General features: G+C 39.4%; 1 protein-coding gene across 6 annotated transcripts in view; it reads right to left on the minus strand.

Annotated features, from left to right (window-relative positions):
• The window catches only part of LOC121952532 (band 4.1-like protein 1), a 111,518-nt gene that overhangs the window by 32,959 nt on the left and 54,987 nt on the right, over nucleotides 1–23,572 (minus strand). For all 6 annotated transcript variants that reach the window (XM_042499291.1, XM_042499307.1, XM_042499299.1 and 3 more), the window contains exons 2-9: nucleotides 19,407–19,544; nucleotides 16,230–16,397; nucleotides 9,290–9,394; nucleotides 3,265–3,307; nucleotides 1,829–1,904; nucleotides 1,189–1,407; nucleotides 696–783; nucleotides 443–595 (exon numbers count right to left, since the gene is read on the minus strand). In XM_042499291.1, the coding sequence (XP_042355225.1) occupies nucleotides 443–595; nucleotides 696–783; nucleotides 1,189–1,407; nucleotides 1,829–1,904; nucleotides 3,265–3,307; nucleotides 9,290–9,394; nucleotides 16,230–16,397; nucleotides 19,407–19,445 (891 nt within the window). In that variant the 5' untranslated portion in view covers nucleotides 19,446–19,544. The remainder of the gene's footprint in view (nucleotides 1–442; nucleotides 596–695; nucleotides 784–1,188; nucleotides 1,408–1,828; nucleotides 1,905–3,264; nucleotides 3,308–9,289; nucleotides 9,395–16,229; nucleotides 16,398–19,406; nucleotides 19,545–23,572) is intronic.

Genomic DNA, 23,572 nt, shown 5'->3' on the forward strand with positions numbered 1-23,572 from the left:
TGACTTTCTACTGTGAATTTGTGCTCCAATCGGGGTTGTTTTTGTAACACTTTTCTCAGGCCAAGAAAAGCAATTTAAAAATCTGTGAAATCATCACAAAGTAAAGTCTATGAGGGAACTTGCAAGCAGAGCCAGCAGGCAAAACAGTACTGCCCATATTCAGCAGAAAGCATATCCCAAAAGTTATTCAGGACAGTAAAAAAGTTTTATTTTTTGCCTGTGCGCCAGGGGAGCCAAATTTATTAAGCTGAAAAGGTGCCACCTTGGCATCCATAATCAAGTATCTATGGTTAACACATGAACTTGAATTTGAGCCCAGATAACTCAGATAACATCAGTGTAATTGTTTTTTGTTGATTAGCACTACCAATGGCTAATATACAATTTTTTTGTGTAAAATTGACAGAGTATCCATTTAATTATTATTAACCCTACTGGATACCTCTCCAGGTCGTATCTTGATGTAGAAGTTGCTCCTCTTGTAGGAGATCTTCAGGATCTTTGGCCAGGCAAAGCGGTTGATCCTCAGCCTATCACGGTAGATCAGCAGGCCGTTGGCACAGACACCCAACATTATGTCAATCCCTTCAGAATCCTACACAGAACACGGGACAGCAAAGAGGCAGAAATGATTTAACGGTGACACTAAATGCATCTTTGAAACCGACTGTCACGCAAATAAGAAAACAGGCAACCTTAGCATGATGGAGGTCCACCCCGTACATGGACAGTTTCTTTGCGTTCTCCAAGAAGTTAATTTCTGCCTCTGCGGGAGTCATCCCCCTGCAGGCAGAACAACAATAATATCTGTAACTAACATCAACAGGCCTTCTTAAAAAAATAAACCCATAATCTTGCACTGTGGGAGCAGCATAATCTTGGTAATATGCTTGATATCTTCATTTCTAAATTTCTCCTATACATCCCTCCCCAGGCATTATGTCTGGGCATATGCCAAAAAAGCAATGCCAAACAAGAGCAGTGAAGAACCTGTAACTGAGAAAGTGTTCTCGCACTGGCAGGTTTCGCACTGTGTACATCTCAGTGACAGATGGTGCTGTAATGTGACGGCATCTTTCAGCCATATGCATGATGGAGTGTTGCGACACAACAGAAAACTTATCAGCTGATGAATTCTCAGAGGTTTGAACATAGATGATCTGATTGAAACAACACTGCATCCAGTACTTGTAGTTTCGATGGAGCTCCATCACCCTCTCCTCCAGCTCGCGAGTCTGATTGGGGGCGAAGCGGAAGTCGGCGACGTAGTCAGAGCCATGGTCGTCCTGGTCATAGTCCCCCAGCTCGGCTTGAACGGTGTAGGAGCCGAGGAGGGCGTGAGTGACGAACGAGCATGGCAGTCGGCCTGACAGCATGTCATCCCTCAGCTGCAGACACAGGTAGTATCTGTCAGACGAGACAAAAAGGGGAGGAGAGGAGGGTGTTGGCAGTCAAACAAGCCTGAACCAAGGCAAGCTCCAACAAGTATTCAGCGCAGTTAATCCGTGGCAGTTAGTAGCATTCCAGGTCTAATCCTCGAAAAGGAGTGAGGGATTTGGGTTGCTTTGACACCGGGGCAAATACAGCATGTAAATTGCTACAATACTTTTATGTAAACACTTGTCTTTAGGAAAATTTAGGAAATTATTTGCCGAACTGACATGTGTAAGCAATTTCTCCTCTGATTAACTCTGACAGCACAGCCAAAGGAGTTACTACTGTTGATATTGTAAAAGTGTGTGTGTGTGAGTGTGTGTGTGTGTGTGTGTGTGTGTGTGTCTGTGTCTGTGTCTGTGTCTGTGTCTGTGTGTGTGCAGGCAAGACGTACCTGGTGATATCCTCAGTGAGCTGGGAGGGGTCTGGAGGGTAGAACTTGACAGCAAAGGCAAAGTGCCATGGAGAGTCTGGGGAGAAATTACAACGAGAGCAGAAAGATTAATGATCATGTTTGTCTAAGAAAAAAAGTACAAAACTTTAATAACAAGCCTATGATGGAAATGTATTCAACAGATTACCATTAGTTTGTTACTCTGTTTAACCGTTTTACTAGATCACTTTATTATTTTAATCATTTTTATCTATTATTATATTCTGTGCTGTTATCTTTTCATCTTTTATCTACTTTTTCTCTTTTATCTCACTCATGGTAGCATTGACTCAGTTCTCAGTTTTAATGAGTACTGCTATTTTAGTGTTTTTGTTTATTGCAAACTCTTGCTTTTTTAATCCATGTGCTTGTGTGCTTTTGTGTGTATGTGTGTGTGTGCTTGTATGATTGTGTAATGACAGACTGACTGACTGACTGATTGACTGACTGATTGACTGACATTGGCAACTTCACAGTATTACGGTATACCAGCGTATCGGTGTGACTTTAAATATCCTAAAAAATATAGACCCTCATTTTTTTATTAACTTCAAACTGGAGAGGCTGTAATTGAGGATGTTTTGCATGCAGTGCACATCATGTGCCCAGGAGGTTACGCCCACACCACACTGCATGCATGAGCAGCAAGTGTTCACGTTGGCAGTGGTTGTTTTTGCGGCGCTGCCTCAAAGCTGCCTACTGTCATAACTAGTGTATATCAGAATTCAAAGCACATATTCCACTTATTTATGAAGCTGTGCAAGCTATGGCATTGTCAACAACACGATCCTGCAAATGTTTCACAGTAAAATTTTGAAACAGGAGAGTTTGTACAAAACAGATACATTTGTATTTCCTCATGTCTGTGACAAATAAGGACATTGAAACTGTGGTAAAAGGTGATATAGAATCAATTTAAATATCAAAAGACCATTTTCACCATCTATTTTTGCTGAAAATTGCACACATCATGCAGAAAAAATCAGGGAGACTGTTTCTCTAGATGTGCTGCAGCCGAGCAGCACATCTCTAGACAGCGCTGCTCACGCAGTCAGTGCGGCTGCTCTAACATGGTAACATGGGCGCCGAAAAGAAATAACAGGTTCTGCAATGTGGAAGTTTTGGTTTTGGTAAAAGAGAGAAACATGAATTCAGAAGGTGTATGGTTGTGTTTCTCTGTTTAATAAGGTAAATGGATGTAAGAATATTACCACACACATACGGTACCATATACCCTGGTGAAATTCCAGGAAAGTATGAGGGTATGAAAAAATACATACTGCCCAAAGCCTAATCAACACAAAACTTTGCATTACTTCATAAGCCAACAAATCTACAATTTTACTGATTGCATTTTCAAATATTCATCATCTCATCTACTTGAACATGACACTCACTGCGCATCTGCTTCTTGATCTCCTTGGAGGGGTCCAGCCAGTTCTGAAAGACAGAAGGCAGAATTCACACAGGGAAAACTGGAAACATGGCAAACGCACACCCCGGTGTCACATTTAGCTCTAATTGCCGTCAGCACTCCTAATGAAAGCCTTTCCATATGGTTAAATAAAGGAACTGAGCTCTCCCCTGCTGAGCCACTCACACGTGCAGAAAGCAGATTTAATTCAAGCATCTGTTTCTTCATTGTGTTGCAGAAACCACCGCCAACCAGTTACCTTTCTTATAGCATCACAATCTGATCGTGCAGTGAACCGCTCGGCCTGTGGGGGCACCATTTCTGATCTGGCTGCGAGAGCATCTCATCAGTGGTGCAGTGCACACTGACTCACTTGTAACAGAAGCTGTAAATCATGCTGTTTAGAGACACTGCAATACACAGACGGCAATGAAGAGATAATGAAATGCCTCCCCTCACGTACTCTTACGCTGCAAGAAATGTTTGAACTGTTTGTAACAAGGATAAAAAAAATCAGCATTCTGTTTGCTTTCTTTGGTTTGTTTTTTCACAAGAAAACATTAATACATATTGCGGTCCCAATGGGGGTTGTGGTGTTTTCAATATCCGAGTCAATCTTGTACTTTACCAGCTTTATCTAATATCTTTTACTCTCTGGAGGGTTATGGGGTTTCATGGACGCCTCTATTGCATATTCATCCTATTATTGCTTTCACAAAGGAAGTTTTGTTTTCGGTTTGTTTGTCTGTTTATCAGCAGGATTACGGAAAAACAACAGGCCCAATTTTCATGAAACTTGGTGTGAGGGTGAAGCATGGGCCAAGGAAGAACCCATACAATTTTGGAGTGGATCTCAATAATTGGCAGACACAGAAATTAGCTTTTACTTTTGTTAACATTGCATGCAAAAAAAATAATCAATTTGCACATCAAAGAGCATCTTAAAATGGACAGTTGGCTTGATATTGGAATTACTGGATTTTATTAATATTTAGACATTTAAATTTTTAAGAACTTTAATGCCATTCTCCACAAAGCTACCACAATAGCACTTCGTGACTGTGACACAGCACTATTTTGAGCTAAATGCTAATGCTAGCATGACAACATGCTCACAGTGAAAATGTTAAGCTGCTGATGTTTAGCAGATATAATATTTATCATTATCACAATCTCAGTTTAGTGTGTCAGCATGCTAGCATTTGCACTAAACACAAAGTACAGTTAAGGCTAATGGGAATGCCAACATTTTGAACTGCTAATGACGCTAAAAAGGGTAACACCAAAGTTATCACAATTTATTAGTATCATGGATCTATACCTATTGCAAATTGTATGACAAACCATCAGATACTTTTTTAGACGACTGATACTGAAAAACAACTAGACAAAGTGTCTTACAGTTGTTCGCCTCAGTGAACCTGTCAAGGTTCAGTTACAGTTTACATCCATAACTGTCCAGACTTATATGTTGCCATGAAGGTTGACAGTACTCCAGTTATGGATGTTGCTGTTAAGGAGATATAAATTCTAAAATGTGGAAGCACAGCACAGAAGCTCAGGACAATCATCACAGTTTCACTGTAAACACCAAAATTAGTGTCACCAATTTAGTATCTAATCAAATGTTTCCTGTTCTGCTCCTGAGTTATGGGTTTTAACAGTGGACAAAAAATAACAGAGAGCATTATGATGTCACAGTGATGTTGACCTTTGACCTTTAGGATCAAAAATAGGTTATCACTTCTTCATAATTAGCCTATGAACTCTTGACTTATGGCCAAAAACATTTTTTGGAGGTCACAATGGCCTTTGATCTTCAACCATCAAAATATAACCAGCTTATTTTTGAGTCCAAGTGGACGTTTGCCAAATGAGGAAATTACCGTCTTCAGATATCACACTCATGGGAATGGGACGAACAAACAGAAAGATGGACGAACAACCACAAAATAAAAGTCTCTGACCATGACTGTCAATGCTATGGAGAGCTTTAAAATGTCAGTTTGAAAGGTCAGAGGAACACTGAAATTCAGTATGTTTCATCCTCTTGGGATCATGAATGTCTGCATAAAATTCAATAGCAACCCGTCCATTAGTTGTTGAGATATTTCATCCTGTACTTCACTGGATAAACCAAACATTGCAAGATTTCAATCCAGTGCTGTTGCTAACTTGGCTGAAATCTAATTAAAACAAATCAGGAAAAAGTATTCATTAAAAAAGTTCTACTTAGAAACACAGTAACAAGAGTTAATATAATTTGTTACTTTGATCCTTACTTGTGCTTACACTCACAAACAGGTGTTTGATGCGTGCAGTCTGTAGCTTTGTGCTGCCTGTGGTGCGGAGAGCTGACAGCGATCCTTGCTACCCTGAATACCTCACAGCAACTGCTTATTAATGCTGACAGTCTTTTTGGCATCTGGTCTCACATCAGTCAGAGTGGAATCAGGAGCCTTGGGGGTTGATACAGCGTGGTGCAATCCTGTGGCCATGTTGAGCAAACTGCAAGCACCTGGCAGTTTGAACTGCGCCTTCATGTACACACAAACACACTCATGTACTCAAGCACAAACACACATACTCCTCCAGTGTTTAATCAGGCTGTTAAAGACTTTAATGAGCCACAGGCATTTATCGTCCCCCTGAATCCATCTTATATCAGCTGAGGCCAAAGAGCACTCAATTAGTAAAGCGCTCTCCGCTGCTTTGCTTTTCTCTGCAGAAGAGCCGGAAGAACTTTTAATCACTGACTCTTCAAGGCTCTGCTCCTGCTTTTTGCAACCTTAGTTCATAAGCAATCACACGGAATAAATGTTCTCGCAAAGAGCGAAGATTAAATCCTCGTTTTCTCGACTGAGACAGAGAAAGGGCATCTGAAATGACATTTCAATCTGGGGCTTGTTTGGTCTACCAATCAGCAGTGACCCCAGACAGTAGGCTCAAGCTGCGCTCTGATAAGCCCATCTTTGGCGAGCCTGTCATATTGATCTAAGCTGTAACCTTAACTACACTCAGCGAGAGGAAAATATTTGAACTCCGAGCCTGTTTACCTCTCCAACACCCCAGTTAACCTGTCTGTATGGGCCGAGGTCGTGCTCAATCCAAAGCTTCGGCCGTCAGACACGTGTCAAGTCACAACATGCGAGCTGACAAAGTATGCACAAGCTGATGATTGTGACAGAGGATATGCTCCAGATGTTAAAATGGACTTAGACTTGTCATCTTTCCTATCTTCAAAAGGCAGGAGGTGCCTCTGTGGCTTGTGCAATCACATACCCGCCCTGAGGGAGGCTCGCATCAATCAAAGCCCAAAATACACATCTGACAAAGAGCTCTGATGCAGGCCGACAGCTAGGACCCATCACTCCAGCGTCATTGTTACATGCTGTGGGGTAGCGTCTGTGTGTCTGCTCTCTCTTGTGTCTCTCCAGCTGTTGCCCCCCCGTCTTTGCCAAGTAGTGGTCGACTGAGCACACCGGTGCCCACATACTCAATGGTGAGATGATGATATAAAGGCACTCTACAGTGTATTTTGGCATTTTTATTTATTTATTTTTTCTGAGTCAGTGTTGATTAGCCACACAGTTTACCAAATATTTTTTGACCAGCTGGTTCTGGCATAAATGCATAAATGTTTGATACAGTAAATGAACTAGTTGCTCATATCTGTCGTTACTACTACACAGTCCTCATTCAGAAAAAAAACAGCTAAATTAGAGCTAAATTTTGATTCATTCATATTTTCTTTAGGTAAATGAGGTGGAGACAAAAAATCCTTCAACTCATAACTTATATAAGCGTGACTGCTGTCACTATCCTTGCTGAGATCCAAGCTATTGCTTTTACAGGTATGCTAGAAATCCAATCTGAATGCTTTAGCAAAGGATAACATCTGACTATTAATCACAACCCCAATCTCTGTTTGAGAAAGAATGTTAACCAAAAAAACAGGAAGTAACACTGGCTGGAGAGGGAGCTTTATGGTGTGAGGAGCCAAGTGGATGGTGCCAGCAGGCCAGTTGGCAGATTGAGGAATGTGTGTGATTGGTTGTGAAACCTTTCTGGAGGTGAATTGGGATCAGTAACCTTTAATCCATTCTGGGGGGAAGTGTATTAAAGAGTGTTGGATTCTAAGTTTAATTCAACAGTCAACTTGTTTATGTATTAAGCTGTACAGCTTTTTTTATTTTGTGAGAAAAATAGTTAATAGTTCAGATGTTGTTTTTAATTTTTTGGTTGAAAACATTTTATTTTCTTCTTAATAAAATATTTTACTTTGCTTGTACCCCAGTTCCCTTGATTCTTTTTCCCTGATTTCCATGATTGTATTGTTACTCCCAGCGTCCCCTGGGTGCATTTGGGGAATGTAACAATTTGGGGGCTCATCCAGGAATCAGCATAATTGGGGAACATAACAGTCATTTACTTGATTATATGATAATGAGCCTGGTCTGTGCATCCAAAGAAGTCAACATGAATGAAATGGAATCATATTCAGACCGTCTACTTGAAATGTCAAAATGATTTGAGCTGATTGGAGTTTAATGTATGTACACATTTATCAAAAGCAAAACAATTTAACCTCAGAGGACAGAACCAAAGGACCAAAGCATTTCTGGCAAGTAAGTTTTTTTGTTGTTTTTTTAGGGAAACCAACTAAATTTTTGCTAACAACAGAAAAAATGAATTTTAGCCAAACCAATTATATTAACTAGTTTAGCCTGGCCAACCTTAAAATGAGACAATGTAAGTTTTGAAAGAAGAAATAAGCTAAATATAAATTCAAATGAAATGCTGGACTCATATGCAATATACTCAAATTTTATGAATTCAACACACATTATGGTGTTGCTAGGGTCAGAAAACTTTATTCAGTGTTTGCCGTGTAACTGACATTTCTGAGTAAGTTACCCTTGTTTATGACGCCACGTATGTATATGTTACATTATGTTTAGCATTTACCATGACAGTGGCTGCTGTTAAATAACATTACATAGACTTGCATTGAAAAAAAAAAGATATTTTTTAATATGGATCATGTTTTTGTGTCTAAATGACTAGACATGAAACTGGTCCAGTATAGAGAAAAAGCAGCAAAACAGGCTGCAATGTAATCTGTACGGATAGTTGTTCATTGTTGGTATATGTCCATTTAAAATGCTTGTTTTTGCCACCAACAGGCTCAGATTGTTATTCTAATTACCAACTTTTCATAAAAGACAATTTAGAGACAATTTATTTTCCATACCTTTAGTTGTTCAAATTTGTTTGTTAGTGTGTGTAACCAAGTCTCAATTAAGGAGAAGTCTCATTCTGAAATCTCGCAAACTTTTCTACATTGTCCAAATCAGCTAAATATTCAGCCATGACAGTGAAATTCTTTTAGATAACACAAACTAGGCTTCCTGTACTCACAAGATTTCAGAATGAGACTTCTCCTGATCAAGACTTGGTCACAATGATACACTAACAAGTGAAAGTTAAGGAAAAGCCTTTCATTTCTCTGTTAGACTCTTGCCGTAATGCTGTCCCACACTTCTAATAATAATCTGAGCCAGTCAAAAATGAGCATATTTAATGGACATAAAAAAAAAAACATGAAATAGGGTCCAAGTTAAAAAAATACCAAATTTTCCTCTAAGGTAAGCCCATAAGGTGACCTGTTTATAGTATTATGACCAAATTCTTCTTCTAATTTTCCTGATAAACAGTGAGATTATTTCTGCTTTCAGAGCAGCTGTGGGAAATATTTTTATGACTACATTTCATATGAGAGAGCATGTGAGCAAAGAGTAGATGAGTCATTTTTTCATTTTTTCTTCAACAGCACACATTTTTCAGTTGTCTATTGTCCAGACCCATTTTCCATTCATCTCTGAATGATGGATAGTGCACCCCTGAGAGAGCCGACCCAGGCAGCAAGTGAGAGGAATACAGATTGTTCTGTGAGCAACGTGCACTAAAATGTCCCACACGGCTTCTGTGGTACACGATTCACTGACCTTCTGTGTGTCTGTGTCGGCAAAGGTCAGACCAAAGTAGTCCTTCTCCAACAAGTTGAGGTGCTCACACACCATGTCCATCAGGGTCTGTCCTTTGGAGTGTTTCTGCAAAGACAAACATGCATGACACAGCAGTAGTAAAAAGGTCAATAACAATGCAGAGGAAAGCAGAAGAAAAATTCTCTAATACATCTCTGAAAAACTATATGTGCAAAAGAGTCTTCTACTGGTATAACTCAGTTTTATTGGGCTACATTTGGCTCATTAATATCAGACCCCATTAGACAACTGTGCTTGTCGAGATTGCTTTCCCGTTCCATAGTTCTGCACACAATAAAGCAGTTCAGCCATTTGGTGCTGTGTCACAGTCGGTGTGCATCAAACAGTTGACAGTGAAAATGGACTGTGAATTGCTGGGGAAGATTGGTCTTTGTACTGTAGGCAGAGATTGACTTAGCTATTGATGGAGTTCAAGGTGAGCATTTTCAGGAACATTTCTATTCACATTCAAGTGACAAGTTCATGTTTTTACATTCAAGGGAGAGTTTGAATGTGGATTTTGACCATTCAACATCAAGATGTACAAATAAGCATTTCTGCTCACAGTGCTGAAGGACCAGGGGTGTAGTGGAGGGCAGACACAGGTATACAGGGTATACCCAACTCTTCTTCTTGGTATTTACAGTATATACCCAACTATTAGCATAGACTGTATATAAAGATGGACAACATGACAGTTCATCCACGATGAAGCTTTTCAATCTCAATCGCCCCCTGGTGTCTGACTGCACTATAGGTCATAAATCCCTAAGAGTATATATATAAGAGTATACCAACACCCTCCTCAGCAACCAACCCATCTACCTAGTAATGCACCCACCTCATCAACCACCACTACACCACTGTGAAGGACTATCTGGCAGAGATCAGTATATCTTTGTCACAAAGCCTGGGTGCAAGAAGTGCACTAAGAGAGAGAGGATAGGCAGGAAACAGTTTAGTAGTTGGGAACATGGAATTTTTTTCAACCAGTTCTACTTCCCTCGATTAATTTTACCTTTTTTTCAAAGGTTGCAATATTGGAAAGAAATGAAATACAATACAAAAGCAGTATTTCTATAAGTGGGATAATCCTATAGAATTGAGTATGGATTGGATTATCTAGCGCCTGTCACATTTCATTGATAACAATAGTGCCTCAGTTGGTTTACATCCCATTATAGAATGCAACACTATAGTCTCACAATAATCATCACTCCCAACATCCTTCTTGGATGATGACAAAAATATGAACCAGAATAGCACTTATTGTACATATACAGATAATTACAAATGTGCCATGCACAGACAAAATGACACATCATAAGACAGAACTACCACTGAAGTAACACCATCCACAGTTAATAAATAGGACCAAAGGATCTACATTCCTGCTAGCAGCTCTGTGATGCTGAACTTTGAGCTAAAAGCTGATGCCAGCATGCCAACATGATTTAACAGGTAAACTTTAGTATGTTCAAACATCTTAGTTGTTCAGATGTGTGTTAGCTAGGGTTGTCAAAATACCAATTTATCTATACACAACATCTCTGAATATTTTAAACGGTGTCAAAATTATTAACTGCAGTACAACACAACCCTACCAGTTAAATTTTATTGCTCTCTCTTATCATCAAGGTTTACTACAGTCTGTTGCTCTCTGCTATTAACCCTAATAAAAAAGGTCATCGGAATCATATTATAACCTTGATATATTCATCTTAAAAAAATAAATAGTGTGCCCTCAATGTCAATTTTCCTTGTGGTATTGAAAATGGTATCAAATATCCATAGTTTTTAAGGCCTTGCAGCAAAGTTAGAATTTCCAGTACCGTGATAACACTAGTGTTAGCATGCTAAGATATGTCTATTAGTACTAAACACATAATGAAGTAAACTCCAATAGAAATGTCATTATTTTTGCAGGTATTTGGTCATAAACAAAATATTTTTATTGAAATTTTGACCCAATGGTGGTTCTAGATGAAAAGTCAGGGGCGGACTAAGGTCTGTGATATGCATCCTCTTGAGACCATGATTGTCAGAATTTTTAATTTATTTTTTATTTTTTTATTCATCAGGTAGATTTAATGGACCTGCCAGTGTTGCTACAGGAAAAGTCAAGTCACTGAGATTCATCCTCTGGAGAGCACCATCCCAGTTGGTAAAAAAAAACATTTCACTCAAAACTATAAATGTCAGCATCAAAGTGCACTAGAGGGGAAGCCAGGGGGTCACCTAAGTCATTTGGATTCATCTGGTGACTATGAATGTCTACACATTTCATGGTAATCTGCTGAAAAGATATTTCAGTCTGGACCAAATTGGTGGACTCAGCCACTGAGATTGCCATATATTTCTAAGCAAGTAGAGTCTGTCACATTCCATTGGTAACAATAGTGCTAAAGAGGGTTAACATCCCCTTCAGTTATTGATTGAAAAAACTGCAGACATCTGTTGTCACAGTGGTTCAGTGTTTGGCACACGTAACAACTTGAAGGTCAAAGGTTCAAAACCTGATTTGCCAGACTCTTAATGTTCTTACCGGTATGCAGTTTTTATATCTGGCACAAGAATAACACTAATCTGATTTTAAGTAATTGAATTCCTTTGTACAGAGTAGTTTATAACTGAATTAAGTAAAAGTCATTTACTGCACTAGCCACCAGATTTGCTTGTTTCAAGCATAAGAATGCTCTTATCAAAAGTGTTTTCACTTCAGTTTGGTAGGGCAAATGAAATATTGACTCAACATCATCAATTCATGCATGGGCTCATATGCCACTGTTAAATATAGAACGAGGAAGAAATACAATATGTTACTGTACAGGCCTAACACTGAAGCACACATACATAGTATTATACTCTCACACACATATGGTGCCTCCTCCCCTGGAGCCTACTTTGCGAGGTGACAGGGAGATGGAGCAAGCAGTTGCCAGGGAAACAGATGCAGAATTATCCCTTTGCTGTCTAGTTTCTTAATATCTCAAGGCTAGGACTTGAAAAAGTGTTTCACCTTTGCCTTATTATGGGTGAAAGAATGGAGGAGAAATACCTTGGAGGTGCGTGTAAGCTCTCATCATGTCAGCCAGTACAGTTCCCCAATGGCAGCAACTTTGATGCAAAGCAAGGGTCTGCTGTGTGACATCAGCAACAGCCAGTGAAATTAAATAAACAAATCAGCCTGCGGAGTCTTAATAATCCATGACTGAGGTGATGCGGTCTATTTGCTTTCTGCTCTGGAGCCATTAAATATTCAACTGCACAATAATGATCTCAGCGTTTGCACCTGAATGGACACCCAAGAGAATTTTGGCAATGTAAAAAAACAACTAGCCAGCATGAAACACTCAGTTCCACCCAAAAATCTCCCTGTTCTACACATCAACCCAGCCAGGCTTGACCATTCATAGTCAGGCGGATTACACCCCAGTGAGCAGAGTAGGAAACTGGGCGACAGAAATGGGTATGGGCGTGGTGCCTCCTCTCCTGCCTGAGGACCACAGGGAGACTCATCCATGCATCCATGACAAGAGACTTAATTAACCCATGAATGCGGTACCTCCTCCAGGGAGAGCTCTCCAAAAGTGTGGCCTGCTTTCTCGCAACGCTATTATTACCAACTCCTGGAAGCGCGAGGGAGGTTTCGGATATGGCAGGCATGAAGTTCCACCCCCCAGCAATTAAAGCCAGGAAGTGAGAGCAAGCCTGCCAATGACATAGAGGTCTGAGGCTCTCCCCGAACTAAAATTTTACAAAACATTGGCTGACAAGAGGCCGCTTTTGTGCATCTTTCTTGCGCAATGAGTGGCAGTGCTGCGAGGGCGGGTGAATACTTACGAACAGCACTTAAGACACAAAAGCTTTCATAACCATAATGCTAACTATTGTTGTTGTGCGGAAAAGGCCCCAAAGGTATTTTTTGAATGTTTTCACAATGCAGAGAGAACGGTCGGTGCAAGTGTAGCATTCCTGATATTCTTACCACACACACTCGCACATAAAAAGCACCCTACCCTCAACACCACAATACACACACACACACACACACACACACACACACACACACACACAAACAAAGTTCCATGCACTTGTGCATAAGTATCCTAAGGAGGAGGGGGAGGGAGTCATAATAACATTGCTCTTCTATTTTCTCCTTGGCTGCACCTGGCTTGCAACCATGTAATAACTATAGATTTCCTATCACCCTGTTAGCAGCCTCTGCTAAAGGCTTTTATTGGAAAAAATGGACATCCTGTAACCACTGGTATCTAAAGAAGACTTTAATGGCAATACTAGATCAGTACTGATACCTTAGTGTATGGATTATAAAACATTTTTATACTAAATTTAATATTAAATACCATAGCAAACTCCTCAATGATCCAGTGGTAAAGAGAATATTTAATAGAATATTTAAACATATGTAGAGTGGAAGTAAGGGCTGGCCGAAAGGGAGAAACTCAAATATGATGATATTATTCACCAAATACTTTCATTTCAATATTGTGAAAATATTGTAAGAGGCATGGGCAGTACTTGTTCTGACCTGCCGAGGGACTGCAGATGTGAATTAGCCCTAAGCCATAATCTGGTACTGTGCATCAAATGATGACATTTATGTTTTAAACTGTATATGGCCCCCTTTAAATAAAATAAAATAATTTACTCATGGTATTGCAGAATACTAGGGAATTTAAAATCGCAAAGGTGTGTTAGCGCAGCACAGTTACATCATCATGAAAGTATGAAATACTACATGCTGCCCAAGTCTATTGTAAGTTTAATATTGTTTCTTTTAAAATCTATTGAAACAATAACATTTTGATAAATAGATCATATACTTCTATATATAATACAATTCCATGGGACACACTGGATCAGTAATGTGGATATGATGGCTAAGTGGGTTTAAAGGCAAATAATAGAACAGTCTAGTCTCTTATCACAATACACAGTAAAATCTAAAAAATGGAGCTGCATATAGTGTAGCCATGCTTTCAAACATTTTGATGGCATCTCTGCCAACTCTGTCAAATACCACAGACTGTATGTTGCTGATGCTGCAGGAGTGTGAGCTCCACACCCAGTTGTAAGAGTCCACCCAGCCAATAACACGCAGTGACAGAGCTAACTGTTGGCATCACACAGCTAATGTTAACCTGTAACGGTTATTAATAGGTTTAACAACAGAGATGAGTCTTTTGGTATCAGTGTGAGTTTGTTGGGACCCACAAATGGCTCAGTGTTGAATATTAGCCTTTTTTGACAAGGCAGATGTTGAACTGACTATTCAGCGGAGAAGAGCGGCTCCAGAGATGGAAGCAACAGAGAGTTTGCAGATCCAGAGGGGAATTGGGCAAATTCAGGAACAGACCCCAGTGCAAATTGGATCGAATGTAGTTATTGTTTGACTGGAGACATTTTGATACAGTGGAGTTACTTTGGTCAGTATCAATCCAATCCCATCCCTACTTGAAATCTTAAATCTTAAACTTAAAGTACTCAGAAAAACTGAAAGTTAAACTACAAAAAATTTTAAAAAAACAACTTATTTTCCATGACATGATGAAGTGGGTAACTGCATCTGACAAAGTACATTATGTGATACCCTTGAAAGCTCTGAAACAAACACTAAATTGACCTTTTGGTGAGACTGCTTTTGGAATTTCCAATTTACCAGATCTGGAATTGTCTGATCAAATTGGTAAAGAAGTCTAAGAATCTTAGAAAGCATTTAATGCCGGTTTTCGAAACTTTTAACATTTTGGGAAATATGCTTATTGCTTTCTTGCTGAGAGTTAACTTATTCACATGCCATATCCTGTTTGTTTCATGTGTGTCAAACCAATAAATTGTGGTTTTAGGGGGGGTTTGAGCTGAATTATTTTTAGGATGGAAGCAATGACTTCCTGGAGTCTCTGCTGGTTGCCTGGCATCTTCACTGTAATGACAAAACTCCAGGAAGTCATCGCAAGACACTAAGGAAGCCAAACATTTCCCTGATAATTTTTTGTTTACATGTAACTTGTAACACTGACCCTTTTTGATACTCAATGCTTCAGACACCTTTCCAGTAGTACTCGGACAATATTGAGGTTTTACCTAACACTGACACACAGCCATACTCCATGATGCATCTAACAGTCTTCCCCACAAGGCTATGACACAGTCTGGCTGCCAGCAATTCCCTGATTTAACTCTGTCATCTCTGGTGCAAAGCCAGCAGTGCCAGACAGATACATCATGTCTTAGATTTCAGTGTCTAGAGAGATTCTCAGTGAGCAAAATCGAAAGCTGAGCCCAAAAAAAGCAATTGCTTAAAATAATGCTGCACAGTCATCTCCACAGTCAAGTAATTGGGTGATTTCCTTCCACACAATCCTGCAAAAAGATATTTTAGGAGGAAAGATAGACAGTTTCTGCCAGAAGTGTGTGCTGCTGCTAGTCATAAAAGCTCCAAAATCTCCGGCTTCACTTTGTGCATTTATCTAAGGCAGCGCACTTACATCTATCTCTTCCCTCCTTTTTTATGCATGCCTACAGTTTCCTTTCCAAGCGAGCGAGAAATGTCCTCTTTCACACTGCTGGAGTAATGACAACACATATCTAGTGTAGAATGTAGACTTTCATGCTGCACTTTTTTGTGCTACTGTGTGCATTACAGAAATGTGTAACATTGCTTTGGCTTCGCCCCCCTGGTGAGCTCTCAGCATGGCACCCTCTCTTTTATTCTGTTCGCCTGTTTTATCCGTTGACTGCAGAACTATACAACACACACACAACTGTCCACAGAGGACAATAAGAACAAAGGGAAAATATGCTTTTCAGGGGCTTGCTCAGAGCATGTTAAGGCTAATTCTAAAAAAAACATGTTATCAAAAATTGTTTTTCATACCTCAATTTCTCCTTCGTACTCAGAGGAGTCCAGCAGGGTGATTTTGAAGGGGGCTGTTTTGAGTCGTTTGGAGCCTTTCTGGGGAGATTTGAGGTTCTTGTTTGGGGACGTCTTCTCGGACATGTCGTCTGTTTCTCTGTGTTCATCCAGATGCTTGGAGTTTTGTTCCTAAACATATAAAAGAGAAGTCAAATGACACAGTTATACCTTTCATCTTTCTAATTCCTGGGTGGTTATATGAAACAGGTAAAATACTTTGCAGAACTGTATCAGAATCAGGACACTGCTTTAAGATTAAGTTCTTTGATTGTAATGGTTTAAGAGAAAGTCAATGGTGAAGAGTCAGCATTGTGGCTTTAATAGATATTGAATTTGGGCAATGTGTGCAATCTGTGCAAGTCTGCCAATTCAAATACAGAAAAACAAACAGTATAATGTAGATCCACTAGAAGCTGCATTGACGTACAATCATTTGACAAATTAAGCTATTGGACAAAACAGAAACCAGTATCACAGAAGTTATTAGTGATGGTACCCCTGCATATCATCAGCACTTAAACAGAGATTCCACATTAGTACTGTAAAGAGGATCAGCCATTACATCGACTTTTCCTTTTTTTAAACACTGAACCACATAGTGTGTGTGATTTTAAATAGCATGCCGACACTGCAGAAGCAAAAGTGGCATGACATGTAACACAACAGCATGGGAGTCAAGTGTGACAGCTCTCCCATTTTACATAGACGCCAATTCGGCTCAGTTACTACCCCAGGACATCAATGCTCAACATAAAAGTTTGTGCCAAATTTTAAATCATCCCTGTTCTCAAGGTGTTCTTGAGATATTGCGATAATAAACATTAGATAGATTAAGTCACAGTGACTTTGACCATTGATCTATGACAACCGAAATCTAATTAATTTATCTTTGAGTCTATGTGGATATTAGCACAGCTAATTGTGGAGAAATTCCCTCACAGCGTTCTTGAGATACCATGCTCATGAGACTGGGCAAATGGGCGGACGGATAGGCAACCCGAAAACATAATGCCTACAACCTTGGCTATTGTCAAAAAAAATGATGATGTGGAATAATGCTGCAGTATTTCACCTTGAGCAGGCTGTATTACAGGTGCTACAGAGTGCTCCAGGGATGACATTTGACACCGAATTTGCAGTCACCCTGGTTCCCTTGTCAAGTAAATAGCGAACGTTTGGCTATAAGTGAACAACACCTTGGTTGCCTGACTTCACATTCCTCCCACAACAAGACAGTAATGCCATGTTCAGCATGATGACATACTCATCTAGGCCCTTTTTAGCAGCTGCCTTTTGAAAGACACATAAAAGCTTCAAAATTTACGAGTGGGTTATTTTTTGATGATTTCATGCTATTGAACAAAATGTAAAAGTTTCTTAAGCTTGTGTCAACCATAGACCTTATTTCAGGAATCTAACAAAAACCCATTAACTTTGAGACCAGGAAACCCAGAGTGCTAAAATGGAAACTACTTTACGCATTTGAGGACTTATTCCTGGAGCACTCTGTAGTCTCTTCAGAGTCGTCCGAACTTGCACTGCTTCAAACCAGGCAAGACTGCTGCAATACCAAGAAATTCTAGTGAGTTAATGAATCCAGATGAAACATAATCAGTATCATCTTCATTATCTACAGGACCCAAAGGCCTGTTGTAAAGGAGGCAATAGAAACAAATGAGGCCTATTTTTTTCTGCTGTGTAATGATTCTCTAAGCTCAATAAAACACAGGCTTGGGAGCTGGTTGCATCAGCTTGTGGCAGGCTCAAATGCAGCTTAGTTTTAAGCCTGTTTCAAGTTTAGTTCTCACATAGACATTTGTTGTTACTAATTATTTACACCCAGCAAATGCCAGGTGAAACTTAGAAAACCATTAGACTGCCTTTTAAATTGAAAGTAGAGTGTAGAGAGTAAAATGGAATACTGTTAAGATGTCTGACCTGAACCTTGATAAAATGCTGTTTATTATGTAAACTTGGAGATTTTAAATAGCATTGAACAAAATAATAGGCCCATAATATAGGGTACCTCAAAATTTTTAAGCTAACAACGTCAGACCATATGAGTAAAAGCTTTGTTGAGGTAAGCGTGTTAAACTTCATGGATATTATTGGCTAATTCTAAAACAACCATATTTCTTCAATATGTAATAATACAAAAAATATCACCATATTGTTGGCAGTCAAGTTAGAACTTGCAATGCTAAGGTAACTTCCTGTATACAAAGTTAAAAAATTAATTTAAAATACTTCTTAAAGAAGACTCTGTTTGCTCGTTAGCAGGGTCAAACTTGTATAGGTTTGTAGAAAATGTTCACATGCTTTAATGGTCAAAAAACACTTTATTTTACTGTCTGTGAGGAACACCTGAGACTAGCTGCATTTTCTTACCATATTAACACCAATAAAAGTTTCTAAACACAACCAGACATGTGTCAGTGGGAGTATGACTCAAAATCTGTGGGAAAATTTCCAACATCAGCAACTAAATAATAACATTTCCCTGATGTTAGCATGTAGCTACATGTACGTTAGCAGTATTCTTGCAGCCACGGAATGTCCTGTTATGGAGAATAGCGACATTTATACTGTGAAAAATCACCAATAAAAACTTCTACACACAACTGGACATGTACCAGCAGGTATACGATGCGGAATTGGGAAGCAATTTACAGTAAAAAGATTACATGATTCTTTGATGTTAGCATGTAGCTACATATAGCAGTGTAGACTATTTAGCCTAATGCAAGCACTTGAAGTACCTGGCACAGATGTACTTATAGAAAAAGTTGTCACACTATCATATCATACAGTAGCCAAAATAGAAAACATTAATATGACACATCCTTCATTTTAACATTATGTGACAGAAAATATGTAAAGGCATAATAGGTCCCCTTTAAGTTAAAATGGTGCAATGTGGTTTTGTAAATCACTAGTTTAAGATGAGCCTCCATTAAAAGACTTCTGAAAAAACTTCCTAATGGATTTGTGGAAAGCTGTTAGAACTTTATGAGCCCACTGCTCCCACCTTATACAGTAAATTACAAGCGACTTTTTCCTGTATTTTTACTTTACACAACCACTGGGGAGTCTGTGGCTTTACCAGTAATCCATTAGTGCAATTAGGGCCATGCTGACCTGTTTGGCCATCTTGCTGTCCGAGGCTGAGTCCTGCATGCCCGCTGCTGCCCCTAGCTGTCTGGGAGGACTCCTATCTCGCACTCTTCACCTCTGACTCAGGGCCTGCCTCTGTCACTTCAGTAAAGTCACACCAACCTGAGGAGAGACGAGAACACAGCAAATATTTTCAAATAGTGTCCCAACCGAGCAGAGCCTCTCTTCGAAATGTCAAAAGCGTTAATGCATGCTTTCTTTCAGCATCCAAAGAGCCAAGATGACAGCAGGAGCTGCAGCTGGGGACTGTGAAAAAAAATTCCAATCATGAACGCATTCACCCCAAAATAATAACAGCACCAGCACCAGGATCACACCTTCATTACCAAATCTGAACACTGAACCTTCTTGATACAACACAGTTTCCACAGACATAATTTCACCTTGCCATCAAGGACATATACTTTAATTATAAAATCCCTCACTGAGCCAGATAATGATCATCTATTTAAGCAAGACAAGCTCCTGCACTGAGATGACGATTAGAAAAAGAAATTAATTAATGAATGAGGCCACGAGCGCCACTGTCGCTACTCACGGCAATCAACAGTACCTTCCTTCAGTCACAAAGGTGCTAAACCAAAAAACTGATAAGAGTACTAGCACTCATGAGTGGGTATGAGTGGGTATTGTAACACTCCAGTCTGTATCACTCCATGGTGCAGTCATATATGAAAGTTCCCAAAATGCATATCTTAGTATCTTGGTATAGATATGTCATAGTGTTGTCTTTGATTTATCTATTGTTCTTCAAGTGTTGTTTTCTTGCCCCCCCCCCAAACTTATCGACTTGTACTTCACTTTGTCAATTTCTACATTTTCCTGAGAATCAGCTGGAACTTGTTGGGTACAGGTGTGGGTGGACTGAAAAATAACAACAGCTGAAGTGAAAGTAGACTGCTGCAGCCAGTTTTGTTAGTTTAACAAGGTGTGTACTGTAAGCATGTATGAACAGAGGCTCACCATGAATTTGAGGATATCTGACAAACTGGGACTTTTTACACAGAAAACCACAGTATAGTAAAGAAAAAAATTTCATTCAATTTTTTGTTCAGTTTAACTCTTTTATCAACAAGCCATCATTTACTTTAAAAACAGGTTACTGTTATATTCACAATACACAGGCTGTTCTCATGCATTGTTTATATGTTTAATTATATGAAAATTAATGCACCACAATTTGTACATAACCCTTGGAATCAGGAAGGCTGCCATCATGTGACAAATGTGCTGATTAAAGTAAGAAGGAAGAATTATAAATGAGCAAAAGTCCACATTAGGAGGCTGGGGTGGTGGATGGGTTAAACAGAAACAGGACTTTCCCCCAGGAGAACAGTGTTCATGTCCCATGTGAAACTAAGTCAGCTTTGAGTTACTTTAATGTACGTACGTCATCAACATGCTTCTTTTCCTAAACTCAACCAATGTAACTTTACGTTAAGTACATAACTCACTGCGCACTAATTCGTTAGATATACAAACCCTTGTATTAGGATATGTTGCAATACATTACGTTGGAGCAATAGTTTAACATTTTATGTATATCTTTTATACATATGTATTTTTGTATTTGTTTGCTTTTTTGATGAGAAGATTGATGCTACTCTCACACTACGTCCAGTAAATGCTTAGCTTAACATAAAAACTGTTGATGTTGATAAAATAAAAGCAATAACTTTGTGGACTCATTGCACTCATTGCCCATACGTGTATTTATTGTTTTCACTGCACCCTGTATGATGGTTTAATGGTGCAGTGTGTAGAATATAGTGGCATCTAGTGGTGAGGTTGCAAATTGCAACCAATAGAATTCCCCTCCCTTACCGGCCTTCAGGTAGCATAGAAACACAAAAGGACCTATCTCGGGGTCAGTGTTTGGTTTGCCCATTGTGGGCTAGACTAAAATAAATGTGGTGCAACATAGCAAAATCTCTGACATGATTCCTATTTTACACACCAACAAAAACATGATTATGAATATCATATTCCATTTCTGCCAATTGATCCCCCTAAATCCTACACACTGCACATTTATCACTGTACTCTTTCATACATTGTTCTGAATTTCTGCAGATTTATTCTGTTACTAATGAAAGACTCGACTTGTGTTTAAGGATTGGAAGTCTTTTTGTGTCAGATTTGGTTTGTAGAGCTTAGAAAAGCTAACGCTGTAGAAGTATTTTGTTCCCAACAGAGTTTTATGTAATAATTTATAATTTTCTCTGACAGGCCTTGTTTCAGCACTGCAACTGTAGATTTAATGTCTTATAAGCCCACGTGGGCCTGGTACTTTAATGTGCATGAGACAAAAATAAAAATCACATTGTGTGCATTGCATTGTGGTCTATTAAAAAGAAATTGCCTTCTCTGGCTCGCCCACAGTGGATTTCTCCCTGAAAGTCTGTGGAAAGTGGTATATTAACACAAAGCCTCTGTGATTCTCAGGACATGAATTCCATTCACTGTGATTATAGAAATAGTTGGCAGTTTAACCCTTTGAAACCTAAGACTTCTCCAACCAATAAAAATTAGCAAGAAATTAACAAAAGGTTATACAATAATTACCTGAGCAAAAAATAATATTGACAAATAATAAAAAATAAAAACAAATGAGGGTGTGATCTGAAAAAAAGGAAAATTAATACATTTTAAAAATAAAGTTATAATTATTATGCATATAGTTTTCTGGACATTTTTCATATTTTTGATCATTTTTTTATAGTTTGCTTTCCCTTTCCCCCTCTCTCTCTCTCTCTCAAATTCAAATGCAAATAGCTTTATAACCATGAACAAAAATGTTATTGCCAAAAGAGTTTATCAAAATGTTATCAAATGGATTTTATTCAAAATCAGTAATAAAGTAAAAGTTGAGTAAGAGTAATAAATAAGAAGGCTGGGTGTGAGCTGTTAGTAGTTTTTTTCAAGTGTAAATTTCTTGTCAACTTTTGCTAATTTCTTGCATTTTGCTGGATAGTTCTTAGTTGTTTATTGCCTTTTTCCCATGTTATCGGTTGAAATCAAATCAGTTTGCTTAAAAGATTTCTATGCTTGGGGAAGGCATCTGAACACAGCACGAGAAAATCTATGTCGATCCTGGTTTCAAAGGGTTAAACCCCACTGTGGAGATGATATAGTCCATTCCACTTATTCAAAGGAGAATGAAAAAGAACTATAAAGAAAATGAAATATTAAGTGACCTGTGGATAGATATGTTTGTAACCCAGGTTGGATCTTTTTTTTCCATCCTCTCAGTGCATTCCCCAGCTGAGGAACAGGATGCTTATGACCCTGGAACATGTTCCTCCACGACCTTTTCTTAAAGAAAGACAGGGCACGTAATGAGTGAACATCCTCAGTGGGATCTGCTCAGCGCAGCATATAGGAATAATGCTCCAGTTCCCCAGACAATACTCCAGGACCTTGTGTTTAATGCAGTCTCTGTATGACCCTGGAGGTCTCTCTGCCCCATGAGCAGCAAATCACATCAACATACTGCACCGTGGGGTTACAGGCAATTGTGGCTGACAACGAATGCAGGAACACAACCGGTTCACACTGGTTCAGAGAAGACACAACCCCCCCACGACTTCTAATCAGAGAGGGTCTTGACATTTTGCACGTGGTTAAAGGAGTGTGAAACCTTCCCCCTCACTCCTCCTCCTCCTCCTCCTCCTCCTCCGCTGTGCTATCGCAACCCTCCCATTACTTACAATCACAGAGATTTGACAGAAATGAATTCCTCTCCTTGGGGAAAAAAGTGAAGCGTGGAGTGGTATGTCCACTCAGGGCCTCATTTTCCCCTCGCTGTCTGATCCAGCTGGGCACTGTAAGTTGCTAAATCAATTTCCCCTCACTGGCTGAATCATGGGTACGACTGCCAAGTAAACTCCCCTGATTGGAGAGGAAAAACTCCACCAGGTACTGTGTTCTGATGGCGAAGGAAGCAAACACTCCGAGTTAACATGTCTGTCTGTTATCGCCTCCCAGTCCAATTCAGTCGAGCTGAAAATAACGAGCGTCTCCCCCTGGTGCTTTACAGGTGCTTACTTTCTCATTCTGTCAAACTCAAGCAGACGCTGACATCTCCCCTCATTTAACGTCCATCTGGGATACATGACACGTTGCATTCA

The sequence above is a fragment of the Plectropomus leopardus genome, chromosome 2, assembly GCF_008729295.1.
Source record: "Plectropomus leopardus isolate mb chromosome 2, YSFRI_Pleo_2.0, whole genome shotgun sequence".
Taxonomy (NCBI): domain Eukaryota; kingdom Metazoa; phylum Chordata; class Actinopteri; order Perciformes; family Serranidae; genus Plectropomus; species Plectropomus leopardus.